This window comes from Cydia pomonella, chromosome 9 (assembly GCF_033807575.1).
Source record: "Cydia pomonella isolate Wapato2018A chromosome 9, ilCydPomo1, whole genome shotgun sequence".
Lineage (NCBI taxonomy): Eukaryota > Metazoa > Arthropoda > Insecta > Lepidoptera > Tortricidae > Cydia > Cydia pomonella.
In genome coordinates this window covers 4,971,080-4,996,935 of record NC_084711.1, presented here as the reverse complement: position 1 = coordinate 4,996,935, position 25,856 = coordinate 4,971,080, and the positions used below count along the sequence as shown (strand labels likewise).

At 36.7% G+C, this 25,856-nt stretch overlaps 1 protein-coding gene across 7 annotated transcripts in view; it reads right to left on the bottom strand.

The window, feature by feature from the left end:
- Positions 1-661: 661 nt before the first annotated feature.
- The window catches only part of LOC133521181 (TRPL translocation defect protein 14), a 37,111-nt gene continuing 11,916 nt past the window's right edge, over positions 662-25,856 (bottom strand). For 4 of the 7 annotated variants that reach the window (XM_061856000.1, XM_061856003.1, XM_061856007.1 and 1 more), the window contains 5 exons: positions 8,084-8,212; positions 5,892-6,028; positions 4,154-4,701; positions 3,684-3,889; positions 662-2,503 (listed from right to left, as the gene is read on the bottom strand). In XM_061856000.1, coding sequence (XP_061711984.1) covers positions 2,295-2,503; positions 3,684-3,889; positions 4,154-4,701; positions 5,892-6,028; positions 8,084-8,212 — 1,229 coding nt within the window. In that variant the 3' untranslated portion in view covers positions 662-2,294. The other 3 variants (XM_061856005.1, XM_061856001.1, XM_061856004.1) reach the window with 3 other exon arrangements.

Genomic DNA, 25,856 nt, shown 5'->3' with positions numbered 1-25,856 from the left:
AAGAATACTGTACAAAACAGCAAACGTGGTATTTGTTTGTGGGCTTTAAACAAATACCACCTTAACAAGTTGCACACTACCGAAATGCGTATGCTACGATGGTCAACTGGTGTCACACTTGGATAAGATCCGAAATGAGTACATTAGGGGAAGTTTTAGAGTCGCACCAATAATCGACAAAGCCAAAGAAAAACGCCGTAGATGGTACGGCCAGTCGGCCACGTCCAAAGACGCGAAGAAGTCCACCCGGTAAAACTGGCCTTGAACCTGCCTGTAACCCAGCCACGCAGCCATGGAAGACCACCCGCCGACTTCTGACGACAGTCGAAAGAGACCTTAAAGAGGCTCAAATTTACAAAAACGCCGCACGAAATCCTGCACAGTGGAGGATGCGGATGAGGAGGGCCGACCCCAAGTAAATGGGACTAGCAGTCTAGGGAAGAAGGTACTTAACAACTTGGCGGTAACTAAAAGCTGCACTTTTTTAGCTGTAGTGGGAATAACTCATTTTGTCATTGCAAATGTCATGCGGAGTTAACTTTGTCTGCCTTTATCATATAATTGTTATTCAATCAATGGATCTTGATAAAATTATAATTTATAATTAAATTTATCCAAAATAAAAAATGGATCTTGGTTTTGGGTATAAATAAAAACAAAGTTTCAAGGTCGCATTTCTCTTTAATGAAGAAGATAAAATGCAGATAGACATGCAATTTAGAGTTTTTACGTCCAAAAAGCTTACAAGATATATTTACTTGGCGTTAGATTTTACAGCCAACATTGGTGGTATATTTATCAATCGTAAAATTACATAGCACAGCCATCTAGATAGCCTGGACCGTGGCCAAGCTCCGGGCTGAGCAGAATCCGTTGAGAGTAATACTCACATCTTAATTAATTATAAATTACACTAGTGACGGTTTCAATACTTTTTAAATTACTATAAAACGATCTTCATTTGATTCCGACACAACAAAAATATCTTTAGACGACATCAATTTCTACATCAATTACTTACTATGCCACACAATAGTAACTCTGTCTGTCATAAAAATAAATTATCTAGCATATGAATTTCATTGGTAAAAAGGCCACTATAATTATTAGGGGTGTATTTGTACCTTTTCTGATTGGAGTTCACGTTGGACCCCTAAAACGATTTCAAGTTAAACATTCTACAGTCACGTTACAACACCAAGACATATAAATTTACTAGTCAATCTACAAATTAAGTTTAATGATGGTGTTCTGATTTCATATAAAATTTAATTTTATTCGAGTTTGCCTTTTTGATAAGTCTTACAGTAGTCCAAGATCCCAGAGCAAGAGAACTTATTTTCTCATTAATAAAATGTATGGGATAATATAGTGTTAGTATGTACTTTTAATGTCTGTATACTTGCTATATTGGCCCGACGGTCATTTCTCCGGTACAAGGTGTTAAAGGTTGGTAAAATGAATAGTAACTTTTCTTAATCATGGTTGATTTTTATGTAAGTATGTTTTAGAAACTATTGTTAAAAATTGATAGTCAACATTGCCAGACCATTTCCGCCGGCGGTAACTTTATCCTGACTCATTCAAGCTTCAAAAAAGAAATTACTTATATTCTCACTCTTGATTTTTATATATGACACTTAGGGAACTATCACAAACCATTTTGTAAGTAGTCAGACCAATTGGAGGGGTCCAACCATCCCCCAGACCCACATAAAGTTTCGTTAGGTCTGGGGGATGGTTGGGCCTCTCCAATTGATGTGGCTACTTACAAAATGTAATAGTAATAGTTCCCTGTTCTGGCGGCTCTAGGATCTTGATCTATAACAAAAAAACAAATGTTATATAGTATCAGGTAAAATAAAACCTAAAATACTTCACAATAATCTAAACCGCAACAATACTAAGCACATAATATTATTGCAATAATTAAGTACTAACAGTTTATTTGCATGTCATAGATGATATAAACACGAAATATATTCAAATATACAACTTGTTGTAAAGGCACAAACAATATGAAACAGTTAAGCTATGTCTTAAGTATCCTGAGTCACTTTAAGTGCATTGGGTATTTCATTTGATACATATTTTCTATAAAAAATAGTTTCATTTGGCAATTTATACAATTATAAATTCATAACGAATAAGTACACGTTTTATACATCACGGGTTTCAATAGTACTGTTTCTTCAAATATTTTAAGTTTCCGCCTTAGTACAGTTTAGCATCGAGAAGTGGAAAAAAGATATTCCTAAAATTACCTAGTATACATAGAGGTACGTAAAGGCGATTTAAATCTTAACAGCAACCTTTTTAGGAATCTTTGGTGACGGGAGATCCATGGAGTGGCCGTCGAGGGAGTTCCCGAGGTGGCCGTTCACACTCTCGCCACACCCGTTGACCTTAGCATGCCCGTTCAACTTTTCACCGTGCCCATTGACTTTACACGCATGCCCATTGAGCTTGTCAGCGTGACCATTCAACGACCACTTATCCTGCCCTGATAAACCAAAAGAAAACCACGTTTAACCCCTCGCACTCTCATCTGAACACTGGCGGAATAATGTTAGTCACATCGTATCGAACACTACAGTTTCTAATGTTTACTATCACTTGGTTTGTGTTTGTTAGTTGCCGCTCCTAAATTCGTGTTGTCCAAATTAGAGGTATCGGTCGAATTGATATCGGACAACTTATGTCCCAGAATAACAGCTTTCGAATCTGTAAAATTACGCGTCTTTAATATTTAAAGGGCGCCGTCGCGGGGCAAGAGGAAGCTCACTTGCACGACACTCACTACGGTGCGGGACATTGGAAAGTGCTACAAAATATAAATTGAATTAGGAAATATAAAATTTGTCTATGAACTAATGCTCTACACTAATGTGACTAGCTAATCTATCACAATTACGCCAGTGTTAAGATTCTATGTTTCTATAATATGATCATGCAAACATACGAGTAACACTATATTAAATTAAGGGCGAAGTTTTTAACCCGAAAATAGAACATTTGTCATTTTTAATGTCGACTTTCAGGACCGTCGAGTTACTCAAACTCAACCTCGGGAAATCATGAAAACATATTTGGAATAATAGGGAATATAAGAGTAATAATTTCTCAGCAATATATGCCTGGCAACTCAACTACAGACGTCTCGCACTAGAAGGAAACTAGGAGTAAATCAGCTATAGTCAAAAGCCTTTCACATATTGCTGTAAAATATGGTCCAAACGGGTGGAATTCAATTTCAGAGTGATGAAAAAACATCGCTTTTATGATGAATACTATCACAATAGAACTAGAGTAGAGAGCGTTTATTCGTGGCAAAATAAAAGAAGAAAACAAAACAAGTAACATAACATATAAGCCACGAAATGGTCCCGACTCAGCGTGGTGCCAGCCTGGCTGGGCCAGTGCTGGTCTTCCTTCTGGTGCCTATTATTACACAGTTCTACATGAATCATATTTGCTTACTATATTGCCACGTTTGTTACAAATGTTTTTTTTTTCTATATTATTTGGTTAGGTTTGAGTGACATTTTATCTAAGTGAAAAATCTGAATTCCAACCGAATGCACCTCAAAATGGATTTTTAAATTAAGGATGGAGGATGGCATAGGATATGAAAATTTGTAAATGGCAACATAGGATGATATAAAAGCACATAAATAACTCACCATGGCACTCAGTGCCCGCGTCTTTTTGGCCCGCATAGTACCTTTTCGAGGTCTTCCAGTCTTCCTTGAGCGAGAGGTTGTACATGGAGAAGGCGGGGTCGCCCGTCACCTCGCGCTCGATGGCCAGGAACTTGGGCAGCGTGGCCAGCAGCGAGTCCTGGTCGTACGCCGCGCTGTACGTCTCCAGCAGCACCAGGCCGCGGCACCTGCAACGTTACAATGTCTTTTAACAAGCGTTACTTATGAAAAACGAAAAAATGAATATAAAAATATATACAACCTAAGTACTAATCTATCACTACGAAGTCAAGCCCATGCCAAAATTTACCTGTATAAAGCTGAGCTGCTATTTTTGTTCGAGGTCGTAAATAATAAGACTCTAAATAACAACAATTTTATTGTCATTAATGCATATATACTAGTATGAATACGTAAACATATTTGACAGAGATAATAGAACGACAAATCACCTCGGGTGAGTGGGCTGCCTGTAGATGTCCAGCTGGTAGTACTGATTGTTGAAGATGAAGCACCGGCGTTTCTTGAAGATAGTGAAGTGGGCGTCGTCGCGCTGCGGCAGCATGTTCAAGTAGTCTCTGTGCGTGAGCTGCGTCCGCACCTCCACGGACTGCCCGTTGCTGGGATGGAACTTCCGAAGCGTGTGAATGTACGACCAGTGGCCTTTCTGTCCGCGCTTGCGGAGCCTGACTTGGGCTTTACGGACATCGCTCTGCAAGTAGTTATGAACGACGTCGAAGTCTTGGAAGGCGGGGAACTCCGAGTCCGGCGGGAGGGGCCCCTTGACGAGGAACTTGCGTTTCTTGGAGTTGACGTTGAGCCGGTCCCCGGTCTCGATGCCGATCTTTTGGCAGACGCAGGCGATGAGTCGGTTCATCTTTTTGTCGAAGTCTGTGGAGTTGTCGATGACGTCGAAGTAGGGGTGGCCGATCCAGGCGGCGGCCGCGTTGTAGTCCAGCTCTCTCGCCAGCTCCACGCCCTCCGAGCGGCACGCGTGGTCCTGTAAACAAACAACACTTCTGTTTACATATGCATGTGTTGAGTGACTCATGACGTACGTAGAGTCATACTTTGTTTTTATAATTTGCAACCTTGAAACGAGACATCACGATATGGTTATCTTCACGTGGTCATGATGTGAAAAAGTCGACAAGACTTTATCGCCGGGAAAATGGCTATAAGCCAACGATATGTCAATGTCACATTAGGTGGAAACATTGCTTGCGTTTTTCACAGGCACAGCTTGAATCATACGATCTGATAAGACTAAACTTATCTAGGGGCTACCGTAATTGGCATATACTGCGTTTGTATAACTATACAGAGATTCCTAATATTTGCCGTTTTACGAAGCACAGTTTCTGTAAATGTAATAAAAAATATTTATTACATTTTTAAGTATCAGTATTTATCTTATTATACTTTAATTATTTTTCTATGTAAACTATACATAAACTTATCACGCCATCTCTTATCGCAATATTTATTTTGATAAAAAATCCATTCCCTTTCCACACAATGGGGTTTTTCTCACTGATTGTTGGTACAATTGGCCTTCGAAGAGGCTTAAGTCTATTTTCAATTATCAATATTATCATAAATCGGAATGTTTCGGATTTGCTTATCTTGTCCCGCTAAGGGAGGATTATTTGTGTTATGAATGTTATGATAATTTTATCAAGAAAAGCGCTATGGAGTGCGCTAAGTGCATATAACATTTGGCGTACTAAAGCGAACATATTTATAGTTAGAACATAGAAACATTAATAACCAAGTCTAAGAAACATTTGCTAATTGATATAATGACAAAGAAAGAGCTATATAACAGAGGCATGCTAAGTTATACAATGAGGGTAAACTCTGTTGAACATTAAACAGAGCCTGGGACTCGAAAGTGCTAAACATAACACAGACTAAATTAATTTTGAACAAGCAGCAACGTCTGCGAACGATGCTATTAATAGGATCATTCGTAGACGCTTCTGCTTGCTAAAAAATAAATAAATTAGAATATATTTAAAGTGTAAAAATTACTGCCTTGGGTGAGACTTGAACTTACTGCCTCTGGATCGATATTCCAGCGCTCTGCGAACTGAGCCACCAAGACCTCATCCATAGCTAGCAAGCTTTTCACTTTTAAATTTATTCTAAGCTTAATAACACGGACTGTATAAATATTTTTCTCATTACCTCAGTAGAGTAGAAGTCTTCAGCCCCATTAGCAGCGGAGACCATGTGCACAATGTGGTTGTACCGGTTGTCTCGCAGCTCCACGCTGTTCCAGCTGTTGGCGTTCAGCATCGCCTCCCACTTCTCCTTTGATATAACTGAAATTAAACAATGGTCGATTAGAATACGCTGGTATAGATGTTTCCAAGCTCCGGCCGTTGATTTTTAATCCGCGAAAGGGTTACGGGAGAGTCGAAGGCCTGGTGCCCTCGAGTTACTATTACTAGTAGAACCATAAAGTAGTAAGTTTCATGGACAAATTAGTAGGTACAGAAATGAGCTATCTAAAGAAGTGTGGTTGAAAAACAATTGCGCGTAAATGTGGCAAGTTATGTCATGTCTGGTTCATGGTTAGATTTAATTTGTATACACAACTGACACGCACTGTACTGCTCCACACAGCACATTTCTCGTTGAGATGACATAGTCAGAAAAAAAAACCGCTGTCTTATGTATGTACCTATTTATTCTTTCTAAACATTGTTTTTACCCATTCGTTGGAAATGTCATATTAATAGCTTGAATTGAATACTTCGGATTTTCATACACAACGGCCTATCCTAATATAAACAAAACCTTGTTTCCCCTTATTTCGGATTTCCGTTTACCAATCAGTTTGTTATTCACCACAACATTGTTTGCTATAATAATTAACCGAAATACTTAACTGGGAATCCCCGGCATCTTTATGCTTACCGCATGATTATTGGCTACACAATCACTTACAGGAAAATACCGTCAAGTCAAGTAGATTAGAGTCGCTTTCGTAAATCAAATGCCTACATCAGGGAAGCCGGGCGGTCCCTGGGCTTCTTGAGAATGCCACCGGATGGAAATCCCGTCCCACTGTATGCAACATAGCTATGTCTTGCGATTTTATTATGCCTTTTTTGAGATCAGGAAGGCGATGCTAGTTCTATAATCTTGTAATGAAACGGTTATGCAATGGATATTCTCTGTTGATTCTTCAACCAGAAATGCGATTGTTGACAGCTAACAGATATCTATATATAACAAGATATCACTATCTGATAGGCCTCCAGTGTTAAGGAGTGTATGTCTTTTAAATAATGCAAACTCAAAAGTGAAAAGATTGGCACCCCTCACAAGTCCATATGCTGTCTGTCATTATTGTTTGATACAATTGCTGAAACGAGCATCAGTGGGCACGTGTGTGCATCGGCAGAGCAACCGGCCAGTCGATAACCGGTTCCATCCTGACGACCTTGAACCGATGATTTAATAAATATTTGGGAACAATCTTACATAAGTCGGCCTAGTCCAACTCCCGGCTTTACATTCCGAGTAGTACATCAAAAAAATATCAGTAAAATATTGGCTGTTATTATGGAAAGTAAACTATAATATGTTGGCGCTAGGGTAAACATTATTGTGACGCTATTTAAAAAGCGAACAAGTAAAACCATATAAGGTAGCATCTTAAAATAGCGACAAAACAAGTGGACATGATCACGCCAGAACTACATGAACAATTGCAGACATATAACCGACATTTGTGACTTTAAAGTCGTAATTTGTTAAATGGGATTTTGTTTTATCAGTTGTAATGCATGTGTTTGCTCTTGTTGAATCATACCTATAAGTTTAGGTATGTTTGTTATGCATATATGGTGAGGTAACGATATTATTATAAAACAAAAACGCGATATTCTTCTAATTCCCCTTCCAATGGTTAAGATATTAAATATATCTAATAGATTCACTTTACAACCCGCGTCATAATCATACTGAACATCACAAGCACTTCAGTATACCTTATCACTTTACTGTTTAGTCTAGTCGTACCCATACAAGGAAGCTCTGCAAGACACTTCCAGTATATTTAAAGATCAACTATAATTAATAAGTGGTGAACGGTGTTGTTGGTTACACATACTGTACACAGTGTTTAAAATACTTTATATTTATTCCTTTCTTGTAGTGACTGTTTGTTTACCTAAATAAATAATAATAATAAAAAAACTATGTAGAATATGTAGGTATGGTTTGATTTCTATATGCAGTCTATTAATTGTGTTACTTTAACACTTACAATTTCATGTCAGTATGTTTTGGTCTATATCGACTATATTTCAGTTTCATATTCGACAGTCTTGGAAAGCAAGGCTTGAGACCTCGATTAAGACACTTACATGCACTCGCGTCCATAGCTCCCCTATCGCAGATGATCAGACAATTCCTCTGACACGTCCTGCCCAGTTCGAAGAATGTGTTCTCGATCTGAATCATGGTCTTCAGTAGGTTCTCTTGGAATTTTGTCGCTGTAACAAAGAAATATACTTTTAAAAATGGGGAAAATGTGATGGATGGTCGACGCACAGATTTCATTAATGGGAATGGTAGAATTGCGTTCGTTTTGTCAGGTTTGGGTTTAGGTTATGCGTATCGGAGATAGTTGTTTGTCAGATTCAGATACAAGAACTATCCTGTGCTGTGTAAGATCTTGGTCTCCCAGCAGTGACGCTGCGTGATCCGTCAGAGGGTCACACATTCTATAGATATACCTTGTGCCTAGTAGTCTAGTAAGCAGTTTACGGTGTTAACTTAACTGTCGGGATGCCAAGCTCTAAGAAATTGAATCATGGAAATAACAGGCTGCGTCCGAAAAGACTCCTGACCTATTGAAGACCTCTTATATGCTCATAATGTTGGAAGAAAAGTTTTTAATTGTATATTTAATTTAAGCTCCGTTAATTTTTCTTTTACACAAATATACATTTATTTGAAAGACGTGCAGGACGTATCTAGAAATTGAAATGTATAACACTAATGGCAGTAATGGCGTTTGAATAAAAGCCAAATCACAATGAGTGTTTCAAATGCGGCAATTACAATGGAAATAAGGTGGTATTCCCTTGCCAAGACACCATACACTCGTAGCTGGATTCTAATGTTTTAGCAACCTAAAATCTTCTGACGGGTAGGGAGATAATGGATCAACAGTTATTGGACCAGAGTTTATAGCTAACATAAAACATATGTTGTTTTCTAACAATGTTTCAATCGGAAATGGTTCAATGAAAGAGCGTAGCCGTGTTTTCAAGGAAAAGCGGCCCTTCCACGTAAAATCCTTAGAGTATTTTTTTTTTTAAATTAAAAGCCCCCTTTAATAAAAGTATTATTTCCTGTAAGTTGCAATTCAATCACTTAAGAGGTTACAATGTGCAAAAACTTTTTTTGCGACTTACTTATTTGGTATGCGTATAGGATACCTTATCCTTTATTTTTGTGTTTTCTAGTATGAAGTACCAACTATATTATTTAGAAAAAAAAATATTGTAGACCTTTATACACCGTGTTTTTATTGAATTGCGTTAACTCCGGGGTTTCGGTAAGTACGTTTAAGGAAACTAAATGGCATAGTTAATTTTCAAAAAAAATATTTTTTTTTGTTTTTTTTTTACTATTTTTATTTTTATAAAAAGTAACTAAATGTTGCATATAGCGTTGTTGTAACACGGGCATTACATTTAACTCAACCAAACAATTGAAAACTGTGACATATCAATGTCATTTCTAACATCGATCGTCCGAGATAGTACGTACGTTTAGTAGCAAATGTATGAACTCGCACTAAACACTAACTAATAAGTAAACAGGTCCTAAAGCAAGTGTACACGCTCGTAAGGGCCTTATAATATAAAAATTTATGATTGATTATCTCCGAAATGGAGTTAGTTAGAATATCGGTATCTTTGAGAAAGTTACTTAATTTAAGCTCAGGAATGCACCCTCGAAATTAACGCAAATCAAAAAAAACACGGTGTATAATAACGTACGTAACGAAGAACTGTTGGTGTCGCTCTTCTAGAAAACAAGAAAAAAAACTGAAGTTTTATTTCCTCCAAGATTTTTTAAATAAAAATAAAATATTAATTAAAGAATATATGAGTATCTATATAGAGATTACCATACCAAAAATTTAAGTAAATCGCATTAGCCAGTGTGGGTTTTTTTATTATTTATAAAAAGTCTGCAGGACTACACAATCAGTAAATGTTAAAGAATCGTTCACCATCATATTAAGTATGGACACCCATGGACACCCAACAACACAAAGACACAATACAACACAATTATATAACAAAGATTAAACCTCTTTAACCGTTATGCCAGCACTTTGATTATGAAGAAAATAAAATGTCACACTTGAATGAGATACGACTTTTCAAAAGGCTTCGATGACCTTCAATTTGCACGTCACCATGATGTCACGTTCCCGTCTTACGAATTTTCAATCTGTCGGTCACGTGACCCTTGACGGGAGTTTAACATTTTTTCCCCATCACAAAAAGTGCACAGCGCCGCTAATGAAGTTTTCACTTCAAAAAAATACTGTAAACATATCGGGGAAAGGCCGCTTTTCTATGAAAACACGGCTACGCTCTTTCCGAGGCAAACACAGTCTCGCAAACAATGGCAAATATAGTAGTGACCCTTTAACTTTTGAATATTCTTAGTCTCTCAGTCATCGGACTTTTGTAAATTCCAAAAAGTGAATGTACCAAGAGGCAAGATCCTTACCGTCTTCCGAATGAACTGTAACAAGTCATGTTTAGAAAACTAAACTGATTTTCGCAGCGGATCCTTCGGGAGCCGCACAAAAAATACCTAATACAATAGTTTCAGATATCAGTGTCGGCATTCCTCCAATTCTAAACACGATGAATCGTAATCCAAGGCAATATCAGGAATAATTCTGTACAAATTATTGCCAATATGTGGTCTATATTAGCTGCCAATAAACGGATGTTTTGAGCTGCAAACAGCGTGATGGATAGATAAACTGTAGAGCAAACATGATAAATGAATAGTCTTGTTTCCTTGCAAGTGTGCATATACATTATACACGGTGCTATATGAGGAACCCGAAAGATTTTAACCACGTACTTCTGAGGCCAAAAGAAGGAAAAAAATGTATACTTATGAGTTTCAGTAAATTTCGCAAAAAAAATTTTTTTTATTATTTTTTTTCTAATTTTGAACGTATTTGTAGATAAAAAGTTAATGGTATGGTAAAACTGGCACTGAAAATAATTTCTGACGATTTTTTTTGTAAAAACTAGTTCTTGCAAAGGTTACTTGTCACTTTTTGACATCTATCAATAAGGATATTTAGACTACGCCCCATAATGGCATCATCGCGATCAAAAAGGCGTTTTGCACTAAGTTACGATAAGATGTTTTTTTTTTACACTGGTATTAACTCTGAAACTAGGCGAAATCCAGAAAAGTTTATATGACATTCTAGTCTCTAAATGTGATCAGTAATACACTGTCAAAATCTTTCGGTTTCCTCATGTAGCACCGTGTATACATAGTGTTAAGGGACACAAGCAATGTGGCAAATGATGATATGGCACATATAATTACATATTTTACAAACGGCGTGTGCTACATAGAGGCTGGAGCCGAACTGCATTACGCATCTGGTGCGATTCATGCTGACATAGTGTCATTAAGTAACTAAATCAGAAGTAAAATAGTGACGTGCATATTAGAATCATATAACGTGCAATCGCATACCTAACTTTGTAATACTAGCCTTTATCGCTATGTGTATACAATATCTCTTGCTCAACACAAATTCCATCTGTAATAGATTTTTCCCGCTCATATTTCGTTTAGTCATGAAATTATTCATTTATCCCTTAGTCAGGTGTGCATGTAATCATACAATTACCAGTATACCCCCCCCCCCCCCCCCCAATAATGGCCGTAATATTATCCACTTTATTGAATTTGCGGAACCGGTCACGTTTTACAGAAACGTGGGAGACTTATATCTATACTTATTTGCAGAATCGTTTGTAAATCGACTCTAAGTGACCTACATGTGCTTAATGCTACATCCTATGGCAGATATAAGTATCCTTACTTACCCCGCGGGTCCTTAAACTACACCCAACGGAGAGGAATGGGCACTGTAAATGTCATCTCGCTTTGTGTGGTAGGGCACAGTACAGCGGATGTCATTCCAGATCTAGAGCAGAGCCCAACTGGGGAAGTAGCTCCACCTTACAGAAAACCGCAACCAAATAACACTAGACCCTACTCATAGTGTTGTGTTTCTGCCGGTGAGTAAGGTTGTCAGAGTTCAACGAGGGTGCGCAGTGTTAGGGTCAGCAACGCGCATGTAACTCCCCCGGAGTTGTCCCGCCCATGATGGCGACTCTCAATGCCACTGTGCGAGCAGGGCAGCAATATAAATATGCGCGTGCGATAGAGAGGAACAGGCGGGTCAACGTACGAAATTCTTCTTGCTTAGCGTCCGTACTTTAGTCCAGGGAGCTAAATTCGCTGGACTCCTTCTACACTTCTCTAGTTGAGAAGTACTGATATCCAAGACGAGAATAATGTACTGCACAGTTGCCATTAAGTGCATAAATACCTAAACAGTTTAATTTACTAGCATTGACAAAGCAATTGTAGGTATAGTGATGTAGTGTAGGGTTGGTCTGGTCTCCATCCATTTATGAGCAACACCATAATTTGTGTTGACTCTGTCTAATTAAGAGGAATTGTTTCGTTCGCTAGTACTTGTAAACATAAAAATAGTTTTCCTACAATTGCAAAGCAAATGAAGAACTGAGTTTTATAAAGGAAGGGAGCAACTAATAGGAAAAGTTGCCGCAACTAAGTGCTGAGTAATCTATTGCAGTGTGTTCACCCCAATGGGGTGAAGGATCGCAGGCATTTTGCCAGTATAGCGTCTTATAATTCTGTCCTTTTGCCTCCAATGATTCGCAAATGGAAGCAACGATCTAGTTGATTTACATGTTCATGCTCATAACTGTATTTAATCTTGTAACTTCGTGCCAAATAGGAGCTAGTCCACTGGCTACATATTTAATACCTTTAATAAAATTACCACCCAACAAACTCAACTTGCAGTTCCTCATATATTTTGGAAATGCGATATACAGAGATATATATTTTGTATGAGTCAAGTTTTTGTAGTATGACCTATATATTCAATTCACCCTGTAAATGATTGCAGGTTACTTGCACAAAATTTACACCTGTATTATTAAATACGATACGACTGCGGGATTTACTCTAAATCTTGTTCTCAAATGTTTAAGGATATACATACAATTTAAAATTTACAAAACTTAAGGAACACGTTTTTTTAATGTTTTTTTTTATTGAAACAATACTTTATATCCATATAGCCTTTGCTCTATGTTTAAAAGATTAAGTACACATATCCAACATACATAAATATCAAACCAACATTACCAGATAGTTACAGATTACAGAGTTGATATAAAACCGGCATAATCGAGTAATATCGTTACGCATTCGCATATTTAAACAAAACCACGTGCGCAGTGACGCAAACGCCGAGCGCGTCGCGGAACGCATTATCACCTACAAATCACCGGTAACGACCAACACACCATGCTTGCCATACTTGCTTATGCCAAAATTCACAGGCCAACGACAAATCGCGACACAATACGACGTCGTAGATGTACGTTTTGGAACTATTTGATTAGGAAGCGTATTCAGGTTTGTTAAATACGATACCAACTTAATACAATCAATCTCACTCATGATTAGCGATGGGCAATTTTTGAAACATTTCACATATTTCCTTAATGGTGACATATTTCAACTGTTGAAAATTACATAATTGACAGGAAATGTTTTTTATAGAAATGTTACCGTATAAATTTCACTTAAATTTCATGCAGCCTTTCCGCTACTTCTGACATCAGTAGGACGGATTGTTATCGGAAAATTCGACAATATGTGACAGTTGACAGTAGACGCGTGGCTAAAGGGTAATCGTACCCGGTTGTTATACTATGGACGGAAGTTCAAGACCACGTTAGGTACGCTACGCCTTTTTTCTTTTTTTTTAACATATTTGCTATTTGTTTTGTTTTGTTTCGTATATGTATATTAAATTTATTTTATATTAATCTCTCATACATAAAATTTCATTTTACTTTCTGTTATTCGTTATCCTAATACACCATAATATTCGTAATGTCTTTATTAAGCATTATAGACTCCGCTTGACGTTTCTTTTTATTTGGCATGCTGTTAGTTCCGATTAAAATAATTGTGAACAGTTTTGTTTGAGACAGTAAAGCAGGCCGAGCTTTAAGAATTTTTTTACGTTAACATATATAGCAAAGTCGCCCCGCTCCGTCTATCTGTTTGCTAAATACTCCAAAACCAAGAAAAATTAAAAGAAATATAAGCGAAATTTTCCATTTGAAACTTACAGGAACTTATATGAAATTTAAGTGTAAGTTTCACGTAGGAAACTTACAAGCTGCCCATCACTACTCATGATACATATAATGATATTTCAGTATCATAATATTTTGAAAATCTGAATAGGTAACACCTAGACGTGAAAATCTTATACGTACTTTAGATTTTCTGTAAAGTATCTTTAAAAAAGAAAACTGCTACAATTATATGTAAAATCGTAGGTATCTTTATATATCATTTTAAAGGTGAAATGACCTAGGGAGAAGTAACTATTGCAACAAGAATATATGAATGACCAGCCAAAATAAATATATGTAGAGGAATGTATAAAATTATCCAAAACACTCAACATAACGGGGTCACATTTATCGCCTCCCTTAAAGTGAACGTATGTTGAATGATTCGACCTCTACAGACACCATTTCATCTATTCGCACTTAGTCACCGTTGGCTAGATATCTATGACGTCCGATCTATTTTGCAGCCAATTCAATATAACATTCAGTGATAACTGATCGGAAGACAACAATGACCATAATTAAAACCCGTCTTTACAGTTACAAAAACAAATGAAGCGTGGTGACGAGTATGATCAATTGCAAAATATCTTATTAATGTATCTGTTGCCAACTAATTGAAATGTAAAAAGAGGCGTAGCACATTAGAATGAATGTCTAACGATTACTCGTGTGTACTGGTTACAAGTGATAACATAATTGAAAATCTCGAGCGATCTCGTTTCTGTAAGACGATTCCCATTTCAGCTTGATTAACAGGGCGTCGTCACCCATTGTGGATCGTAATGGTTTTGTCACCACGCCAACGAACTCACATACATACAGTGATTATGTTCGTATGCAATCACACACACATCTTAGAACTGGGAAATTATTTTAATCTCGCTGTCGAGCCAAAGGCTCTGACCAAACTTAAGTCGTTGAAATGTTTGTGGCTAAGTTAGAAGACGTCGCCAATAACCTCAAAGGGTTCATGTCATTCAGAGGTTTGTTGAGTTTTTGCCTTAGAAAAAAATGCGATGGCTCAATGTCCAGGGTGCAACTGAGAAGCAGGAAAGGGGACTAAGGACTAACTAACGGGACGTAGCAGAGGGCCTATCGCGAACACCGAAGTTCGCAAATTGCGGGCATCCCTTGTCTTTAACTCCAATTAAGGCGTAATTAGAGTGACGGAGAAAGATGTACGCAATTCGCGAATTTCGGTGCTCGCGGTGCGGTAGGCCCTCAAAGTAAGGAGGACGATATGTCTGCTCAAGAAATGAACCCAAGCTCAACCCGTGAAAATACAGAGCTCGAGATGTTATTCCTATCGCTCCATGAGTGCCTCTCCTCAGACGAGCGAAGATGATGAGCACCTCGAGACACGTACCAACGATGCGTTTATTTACTTTTTTTATACTACGTCGGTGGCAAACAAGCATACGGCCCGCCTGATGGTAAGCAGTCTCCGTAGCCTATGTACGCCTGCAACTCCAGAGGAGTTACATGCATGCATGCATGTTTATACTTAGAAATCATACTTATGTCTACTGTTTTGTCTCGAATGCCAAGTTGACAAGCTCTATGATTGGAGTTTGCCTTTCTTCCAAGAATTTGCCTTAAATATGAAATATATATAGTGTAGTAATGGGCGGTTTTGACATGACACGAGAGAGATTTAAATGACTATTAATGAGAGGAAGCGCGTCGTTCCATTATCATCGTAGCCAAAATCGTAAAATGCTCGGACAAGAATATTTATACAATTTACTCTCTATTGCAAGGGATTACGGTGCAAAAGTAATAGTATTTTTTTATGTATATACTTGTAATTAGCAGAAGTTTTGGCACTTCCGACAACTCATTAGCGACCCTTTAATACATTAAAAGAAAGTCATGCTAATACCTAAGATAATATACGTAAGTATGGATAACATGGTGTGGCGCTGTTGACAATAATATATGTTTTTTTTTTCCTGTTCCTGTGGATTAATTGGTAAGCCGCAATAATTAAAAATATATATTTAAAATAGTCAGAAAAATACAAACAAAACAATAATTATTGTTGTGGTTTCAATGGTTTTTGACTTAGCAGAAGCTAGCCTGAATTATGATATTTACATGATATTCAGTACATAATTTCTGTAAAACTCATTGGTTAAGGTGGTTCGATTTTCATACAAAAAACAATCGCTATTTATTAATTAATTACACAATATTATTACATAAATAGTTGCGCATCTATCTACTTTCGAATATTCATTTGCGCTAAATTAATAGAAAAACTTTGTTTCATACAGAAATCATGCAATAATCAACGTTATATTTTTATAAATTTTACTCATGTGTGTGTGACAAATGTCGTGTACAAATACATTGCGGCGTTGCCACTCCATGCCTCGGCCGGCCATCGGCGCGACGTTGCGATGTTTGACGCGTTTATAGCTGACTTTGTCGACACTGACACTCAGTGTGACCAGGCGTAGGATAATTGTCGTACATGTACGATAATTTGGGCCCCGGTATGACGTAATGTTCCAAAGAGCATTATCGTACACTAAAGTACTATACTTTCAGCCCTTGGATGATGCCACCTTAAAACTCTAGTAATTTGAAGCAAAATATAACACTTTCTCTCAGAAATAGGCTAAAATTAGTATCTTTTGGGTGTTCGGCTCCTTGGTGTAAGTTTAAAATGTCACAATTTCCTGTATACCGTTTGAGTCTATCCCAAAAATACACAAACATAAACAGATTTTTTGCGCAATTTAGAGGAAAATTGTCTTTTTTTTTATTATTAATTGGAAATTTAAGCTTATTTTGCTAGACATTTTTAGGGGCTGCCTTTTTGATTGGCGTACGATATTTTTTTCAACGATACAATAATATTGACACTCAAGTACGATAATTCTCTTCCGCTCACCTGGCAACACTGCTGAAACTTGACAGGACCTGGGGGCCTACCGCGAAAACCTAAATTCGCAAATTGCGGGGATCTTTCTCTTTTACTCTCACTAAGACGTAATTAGAGTGACAGAGAAAAATGCCCGAAATTGACGAATTTCGATTTTCCCGGTAGCCGCTCTGGTGCTTGAGGTACTTGATAGAAAACAACGCTGCCGCATGTTCTGAATTGTGATTTTATGTGTTTTTGGATTGAAAATGATAGCAACGTCTAAATCAAGTTACAAAAATCATCGATATTCTGGTCCGCGAAAAACCAGGAAAAGTGTAACTGTAATTGGAGTCTACAAAAATGACCAATTCATAGAAAATATGACCTAGAAACTAGTTCACTTTTATAAAACTCAATTTTGCCCGAGATTGTACTTAGGCGAATACCTAAGGGAGCTAAGTGTATTGATCTTGAATAATTAGTTGGCTAATGCATATATGACTCCAACATGATATGGACATTTACATCATAACTATTATACCTAGTTGGTTACTAAGTTCTGTTACTCGATTTCTTTCTTTCTTCCTAGCGTTGTCCCAGCATATTGCCACGGCTCAATGGAGCTTGGGGTCCGCTTTGACAACTAATCCCAAGATTTGGCGTAGGCACTAGTTTTTACGAAAGCCACTGCCATCTGACCTTCCAACCCAGAGGGTAAAACTAAGCCTTGTTGGGATTAGTCCAGTTTCCTCACGATGTTTTCCTTCACCGAAAAGCGACTGGTAAATATCAAATGATATCTGTTCTGAAGTTCTGTTACTCGATTTGCAACCTCTTTATTTCCGTTAAAACAAATGCTACCGAAAAAATAAAAAATGACATAATGTGGTGGATTTGTGAGCTATAATTATATACCACACATAACGCTTATCTCGTCGTATCTATAATGAATTGGGGCCTAAAAGAGAATCGTATTCCAATTTTTTGAAACGCTTGTATTACTTTCTATATTAACTAAAAGTTGCCTTAAAATTCAGCTTTTATACTAAAATGGATTTAAATATGTTAAATTAACAAAATATATTTTGACAGATGCTTTCGCGCCCAAAACGCTCTTTGAAAATTGTTGACGTCACAGTTTATGGTTTGACACATAACTACATACATACGTAGAAGATACGAACTGTCAACTGATATTTGTCATTTGTTGTTAATCGCCTAACTGTCAACAGTGTCAATCCGAGAGTTGTGACGTCATCAGAATCTTCAATGACGTTTCGAGTTTGGTCACGTGATGTGTGACAAAAGTTATTTTAAATTAAATTTTTATAAAAATATGGTCATTACAGGCCCCCTAAAAGCAGTTTAACATGTTCTTATAATCCAAAAGAATTTATTGGGATACAATTATGCCCCAAGATTTGTAGATGGAAACAACCCTATTGCGTTGCACAAATGTGGGCACCCGCCAAACATGATTTTGGGTGTGTCATACTCAGGGCTAACACAGATTCATTTCTGTGAAAAAAGTGTGAAAACCGGAAACTGGAAACCGTTCTCGAACCAATAGTGAAGCCCTTAAGCCACACCCTATTTCAAAACCAGCCATGGATCTTTGAACAGGACTCAGCTCCTGCACATAAGGCAAAAACAACTCAAGCCTGATTTCGAAGGAACAAAATTGACTTTATTGCCCACGAAGACTGGCCGTCCTCCAGCCCGGACCTTAAGCCCCTGGATTATGCCATATAGCAGGTTATTGAGGAGAAAGCCTGTTAAAAAAAAAAAAATTAAAACAAGAAATATTACTTTGCTAATCCGCGAGAAAATAACGTGTTAGTCAATCAGTGCTAACCCGTTATACTTACTTGCGTATTTTTACATGCAATTAATTATGAGAAAGCCTGTGCTAAACCCTACACAAATCTTAACTCCCTCAAGCGGGCCATAGTTTAAGACAGTGACGGAATTAGACATGACAATCGTGCGTGCCGCTATTGATGACTGGCCTCGTCGTTTGAGGGCCTGTGTCAAAGCCAGAGGAGGCGATTTTGAATGATATTGTCATATGTAATTCCTGATTTTGTGTACTTCATTTTAATATATACTTTTTTAAACTTTCGTTGGTATATTTTATGTAGATAAAGATTATTGCAGTAACAGAATTTAATAACCAACTAGGTAGAAAATAAATTGGATATGATATGATCCGTTGAATGAAATTGACAATAAATAAAATAAATAAATAATTTTCTATCTCTAGGCATTGTGTGAAACTTCTAGTTGTGTCAAAATATCGGGAAATCAATAATATAAACAAACATGGTAAATATCTCATTTCTTTTTATAATGGTTATAAATAGAAGGCCATGCAATTTTGTAACTCACTGTAATTTAATTAAATGTATCGTAAAAAAATGTTTTAATTCTACTGTAAAATAGTGTTTTTAAAGGCTGGGCAGTAAGGGATTGCTTTAATTTTAGAACAAAACAGCGTTTTTTTTTAAAAAAATTCCGGAAAATCTGACTTACAAATTTAGACTTTCTTAGGTTCATTCTACTTAGAATCTTCTCCACCCTAGCATTAAAAAAAGATATCCTAAAATATCCATACCATTACATCACATTTTAGTGTGAAAGAAATTACAATGTAAAACTAAAATTTCAATACAAATTTTCGGGTTTTTTTAGCACGAGGATTGATTATGCTAGTGATTCTGAGTTGGAAGAACCCAAAAATATCATGATGTGTGAGAATCAGATTTTTAATATTTTTATGGAAAACGCTCATATTTCTCATAAAATAATTTAATAATAATAGGTACTTGATAATACTGATAACAAAAAATTTTCTAATGAGTCTCGAACCCACATCCTCTTGCATGTATTTCCACGTACATACCGCAACGCCATTGAAGCCTACTCACGCTGTGCCAAATTGTCTACTACAAGGATCCCAGTAAGACTGTTTCAATGTGTGAGTGATACTTAGAAATAGAGTCAAGAAACATTCTGTCGACATTAAGGGGTAGTTTTTGTACAATGAAGTGTTTCAATGTTTGTTGTAATAGTTCAATATTTATTTAAAGAGTGCGCTAAATATAATTTACAGTATAGAAATACCAAGACTACTCAACAAAAAAATTAAAACTCAAAATTTGCAATTGTGGCGCCATCTAGTGAGGTTTAAGCTTTGGGTAACCTAGTCGAACCACCTTAAAGGCCAGCATTCGCAGACACGACCTTAGATAACTTACGTATTGTTATGCTTTCGTTGAAATATCTCATCTCGTTAAAAGAGACTCTACATCGACAGATATGTAGTCTGCAGCGCTAATTATTGGCAGCATGCATTCTAGAAAAATCTTATAACATGGTGCCGACATGTGTCGAAATACGATTGTCATGTGACAAGTAGAGGCTAACATTATTTCGAGCATTCTTCGATATGTTTTCAAAGTCCGCGGGCGCGGCCGTGATGTCTGCTCGAGTTTTATTTTCAGCCACCTTGCCAATGAACTCCGAACAACGGATCTTATTAAATGATCGAGTTACATAATCTCATAATCTGTAAATAGTTTTTGTGTAGTATTACTAGTATTAAGTGTGACTTTAATTTTGCCAAAATTCTACTTACACATGCATCGGATGGAATCAAAATAACACGAATATTTGGATGCAACCAGATCAGATCGGGCTAACACTCAATGCTTTGGAGGGCAATCTCACATTAGAAACAACTTATAAGTATTTAAGGGGTATCTAACGTCGATAATGAAATATAATTACGCAAAGGTGGCAAAACAGAATGCCTCGGGAGAGGAGATAAGACTTCGAAAGACGTTCTATGACCACAGACTTCCTTCTCTTTCAGAGCCGTTTAAAAATTATAACTAATTGACAAATTGAGAGTAACTGTAGCTAAACTTAGTACCTACGTGTAGGATCATAAGATTCAAAAGTTTAAGTACACGGAAACACAGACGTGACACATTGAGAACGACGTTTTTATGCCGAAGAAAAAAATGCGAATATATATTAATGAAATAAAGAAGAAGAAACAGTTAAATGCTCCGTGCCGAGACGTCGGACGTCAGCTGCGTAATAGATTCAAGTAGAGATTTACGAGGCATTGAAAACAATCGTAACATTTTATTTACATTCTATATGCTACGATCAGTATTCGAACAGAATCGTAAAATTTTGCGATGGAAATTGCAGTGATTTTGATTCATAAATATGATTTAGTCTAACGTTATACTGACTTGTGTACAGGGATTTATATTAATTAATAGTTATTTTAAAGAGCTAAGTAAACGTTTGTTTTATTTATGGGCACATAATAATGCTATAGAACACTCATATAACAGCGTCAGAATTATATCTAAAGCGCTAAGTTAACATTGACAATATCGTTGATAACCGTGACCGTGAACTTTTTCAGGCATCCGCCATTGCAACGTACCTACACAATACGGTGACTACATACATAATTATATTACTTGTCTGTTTTACGAAAGTGCGTCATGCAATTCTACAGATTATTACGAGATAGGTTATTGTAAAATGGCGGAAGAAATTAGAAATCTTTATCATTCAGCTGTGCACTTCTAAGGATTGGCAGCCTTTGAAGGAAAATACAATTTCCTGCTTCCTATAAAAAGTTTTCCTGTTCGAGAAACGATTTGGCGATTTTAATTTAACGAAATAAAGGAAACAACGATTGAAAGGCCAGGAAATTCTTAGAGCATGTATTCAATAAAAACAAAATGGAATGAGGCAATGAAAAATCAATTCATGTTCAATTATTTAGTCAGTCGTATTTCAGGATCAGACCTAGAAAAGGTCAGGGTTAGAGTATCAGAGAAAATAAGGTTGTTTTTGTTTGAAAGGACAAAGCCAGCGTACTAGATTATTGATAGTGTTTCTAAAGGTCGAACGTTACTTTCGTACCAAGGACGAGACTATATGAAAGTTTTACGAATACGTATCGCAATCAAACACAATCCATTACGAGCTTGAATGTGCCGGCGTGGCTATAACCTTAAAATATTATGATGGGACCAACAACAGCGGTTTATCACTTTAGTGGCTAGTTCAAACTGGATCGAAGTCCAGTCCAGGCAGTATTCATAACGCTTGTAGATGGAACCAATATGAGTGTGCTATGCGATAATTCGTAGTTATAACGAATTTTGAGACCAAGTTATACTAGGTACGACCACACATTCTAGTCAAAATATATTTTGTGAAATACATAGCGTGCAGGTCACTGTTATCTTTGAGTAATCTCTGCGTGAGTTATGTTATGATATTTATGAGTACCTATTAATACTGATTACAAAGTTAGAATGTCGATGACACGTATTTGAACCAAAACGCAATCTCAACACGCAGACATCTTAATTATACCAGCAAACAGTGTCAAAAAAGTTTGCGATTATCATGAAGATATCATGAAGAAGATATCAACGAAGAGGTCGTTGGATACAATTCGAAATTGTAATCAGTTGGAGGTGTTTATTTTTCAGTAATACGAATAGGAAAAACAAAATATTTAAAGCGAATACCTAATAAAATATTAAAGTCAAATGAAAACGAAGCAGAGCGTAATTTATACGGACATGTCGCGTGTTTTGATTCCGTTAGAGTCAAATTATCGTCAACTTTCGTGCATTGTTCGAGTTCCATTACTGGAAGTAAATTACCCACAATGGCTAAGTTATTACAGCTTAGGTAAATACAAACATTGGTATAATTTGCATCGATCGTTTATTATCTACCTACTGTATCATTTGGGGTTTGAGCAATCAATCAATTTGTGGATGTAACCACTTTAATTAATTAGGGTTGGATAAACATGTTATCAGTTAAGTAATTAATGTACACTCAAGAAAAATACATTTTCTGCCCTTCGGGCGGAAAAATAATATGCGCACCGCGGGAGGAATCGTAGGACATTCCATCCCGCGTGTTTGCTTTACACGCGGCACGCAATGTCCTACTTTTCCTACCTTAGGACACAAATAACTATTTCCTGATTAAATACCACATTAGAGATGAGACTCGATGGAAATCGGTATATTGATTGAGAATTTTCTGGACCATCTTAAGCATTAAATTATATAAGGTGCTAACCTACCGATATTTTAAGAGATGGTACTTTGCATTAAAACAATCAACTTTAAAATATAAATTTCTCATGTTTTCTTATATTTTTTTTGTTTTTATTTCATTTACCTACCGAACATAAAAATAAATTATAATTCTATCTAAAAATAATCATCGTGTGCTTTTAACTGACAAGATGTTTAATACTTTCTGTCAGGTCAACAATTGTTTGTGTTAAATATTATTAATATTATTATCAACGTGTGACATGATTTATCAACGCAACGTTAAGTGGCCAGTTAAGTGTTAGGTAAAAAAGGTTCTTGAAACTGTTTAATTATCTCATTAACAGGATGTTTTTACTTAGCAAATTAGTTCCAAATAAACATAATGAAACCTAAAACCTATAATGTTTCGTAATTAAATATACTTCAGAAGCCGAGGACTATGAGATGCAAAAATATTGGTAGCTTATTTGTTAGCACTTTATAATTATATATTATTAACCAAAACGAACTTGGAACAAGTAGGTAGATATTTTCATCAAGTTGAGGATAAGAGCACGACGGTCCGAGGACTACCCACATGGTTCTCCACCACGTCAAACGGAACTACGGATGGACGGTCATAACGTTTGATGTCGACGAACGAAGACTGCAAATGTACTCTAAACATTATGGGCAGCCAGCAACGACGTCAATGATTTTGAAATTACAATTGCTCTCAATGGAGTAAGCTCAGACGGGAGGCCGGACGGATATTCGTGAATATGAATTAGTTTGGCAAAGTTCCTATGGACATTGGCCTGAGCCACACGCCTCCGATGACGTATGAGGGACGATTTTGTACCAAGTATTAAGACGTATTATTACAGCCTATGGGTAATTAAAGTTAATTAGCAAGTCGAGCGTTACAGCAGAGCCAATTAGATTAAATACGTCGGCAGTATTTTTTCTGTTATCTGCATGTTTTGACGTAATTTGGTCAAGTACCTAAGTAGGTATTACATACTTTGTATACGGGTGTACAGTATTAGGTTTTATCATCCAACAACTTATAATACCAATTTCTATCCCTTTAGATTAGGTATTAAGTTCGCTATCCCTACACTCAAGAAGCATGTCTCTCTGCAGTTCATCAGAATTATGAACGAAGCAGGTTTTACAATTACGATTGTATGTCATGCGAGCGGATTACGGCAGTATTAACCCATTCATTGCCGAAGACGCGAATTCGCGTCCTATGTATGTGTAATCGTAATGCCGAGGACGCGATTTCGCGTCCTCGAGTTATTTGTTTTTTTTTGCTAGAAAACAACTGTACTTAAATGCTGATACCAAAATGTTACTTTATTTATGAAGGATAATATTATACTATTGCTGGTTTTTGGATTCAGTGCATCTGTAATTTTCATAATTCTTATCTCGGATGCCGAAGACGCGAATTCGCGTCCCATGTTATGTGTAATCGTTATGCCGAGGACGCGATTTCGCGTCCTCGAGTTGTGTTTTTTTTTGCTAGAAAACAACTGTACTTAAATGCTGATACCAAAATGTTACTTTATTTATGAAGGATAATATTATACTGTTGCTGGTTTTTAGATTCAGTGCATTTGTAATTTTCATAATTCTTATCTCGGATGCCGAAGACGCGAATTCACGTCCGATCGTAATTCCGGGGTCGCGATTTCGCGGCCTCGTTTTTAGGGTTCCGTAGCCAAATGGCAAAAAACGGAACCCTTATAGATTCGTCATGTCCGTCTGTCTGTCCGATTCTGTCACAGCCACTTTTTTCCGAAACTATAAGAGCTGTACTGTTCAAACTTAGTAAGTGGATGTATTCTATGAACCGCATTAAGATTTTCACACAAAAATAGAAAAAAAAACAATAAATTTTGGGGGTTCCCCATACTTAGAACTGAAACTCAAAAAATCTTTTTTCATCAAACCCATACGTGTGGGGTATCTATGGATAGGTCTTCAAAAATGATATTGAGGTTTCTAATATCATTTTTTTCTAAAATGAATAGTTTGCGCGAGAGACACTTCCAAAGTGGTAAAATGTGTGTCCCCCCCCCCCCCCCGTAACTTCTAAAATAACAGAATGAAAAATCTAAAAAAAATATATGATATACATTGCTATGTAAACTTCCACCGAATATTGGTTTGAACGAGATCTAGTAAGTAGTTTTTTTTTTAAACGTCATGAAATTTAAAAAAAAAAATTTTTTTCATCATACCCATACGTGTGGGGTATCTATGGATAGGTCTTCAAAAATGATATTATGGTTTCTAATATCATTTTTTTCTAAACTGAATAGTTTGCGCGAGAGAACCTTCCAAAGTGAAAAAAAGTGTGTCCCCCCCCCCCCCCCTGTAACTTCTAAAATAACAGAATGAAAAATCTAAAAAAAATATATGATTTACATTACCATGCAAACTTCCACCGAAAATTGGTTTGAACGAGATCTAGTGAGTAGTTTTTTTTTTTAATACGTCATAAAATTTAAAAAAAAAATTTTTCAACAAACATATACGTGTGGGGTATCTATGGATAGGTCTTCAAAAATGATATTTAGGTTCCTAATATCATTTTTTTCTAAACTGAATAGTTTGCGCGAGAGACACTTCCAAAGTGGTAAAATGTGTGTCCAAAGTGGTAAAATGTTGA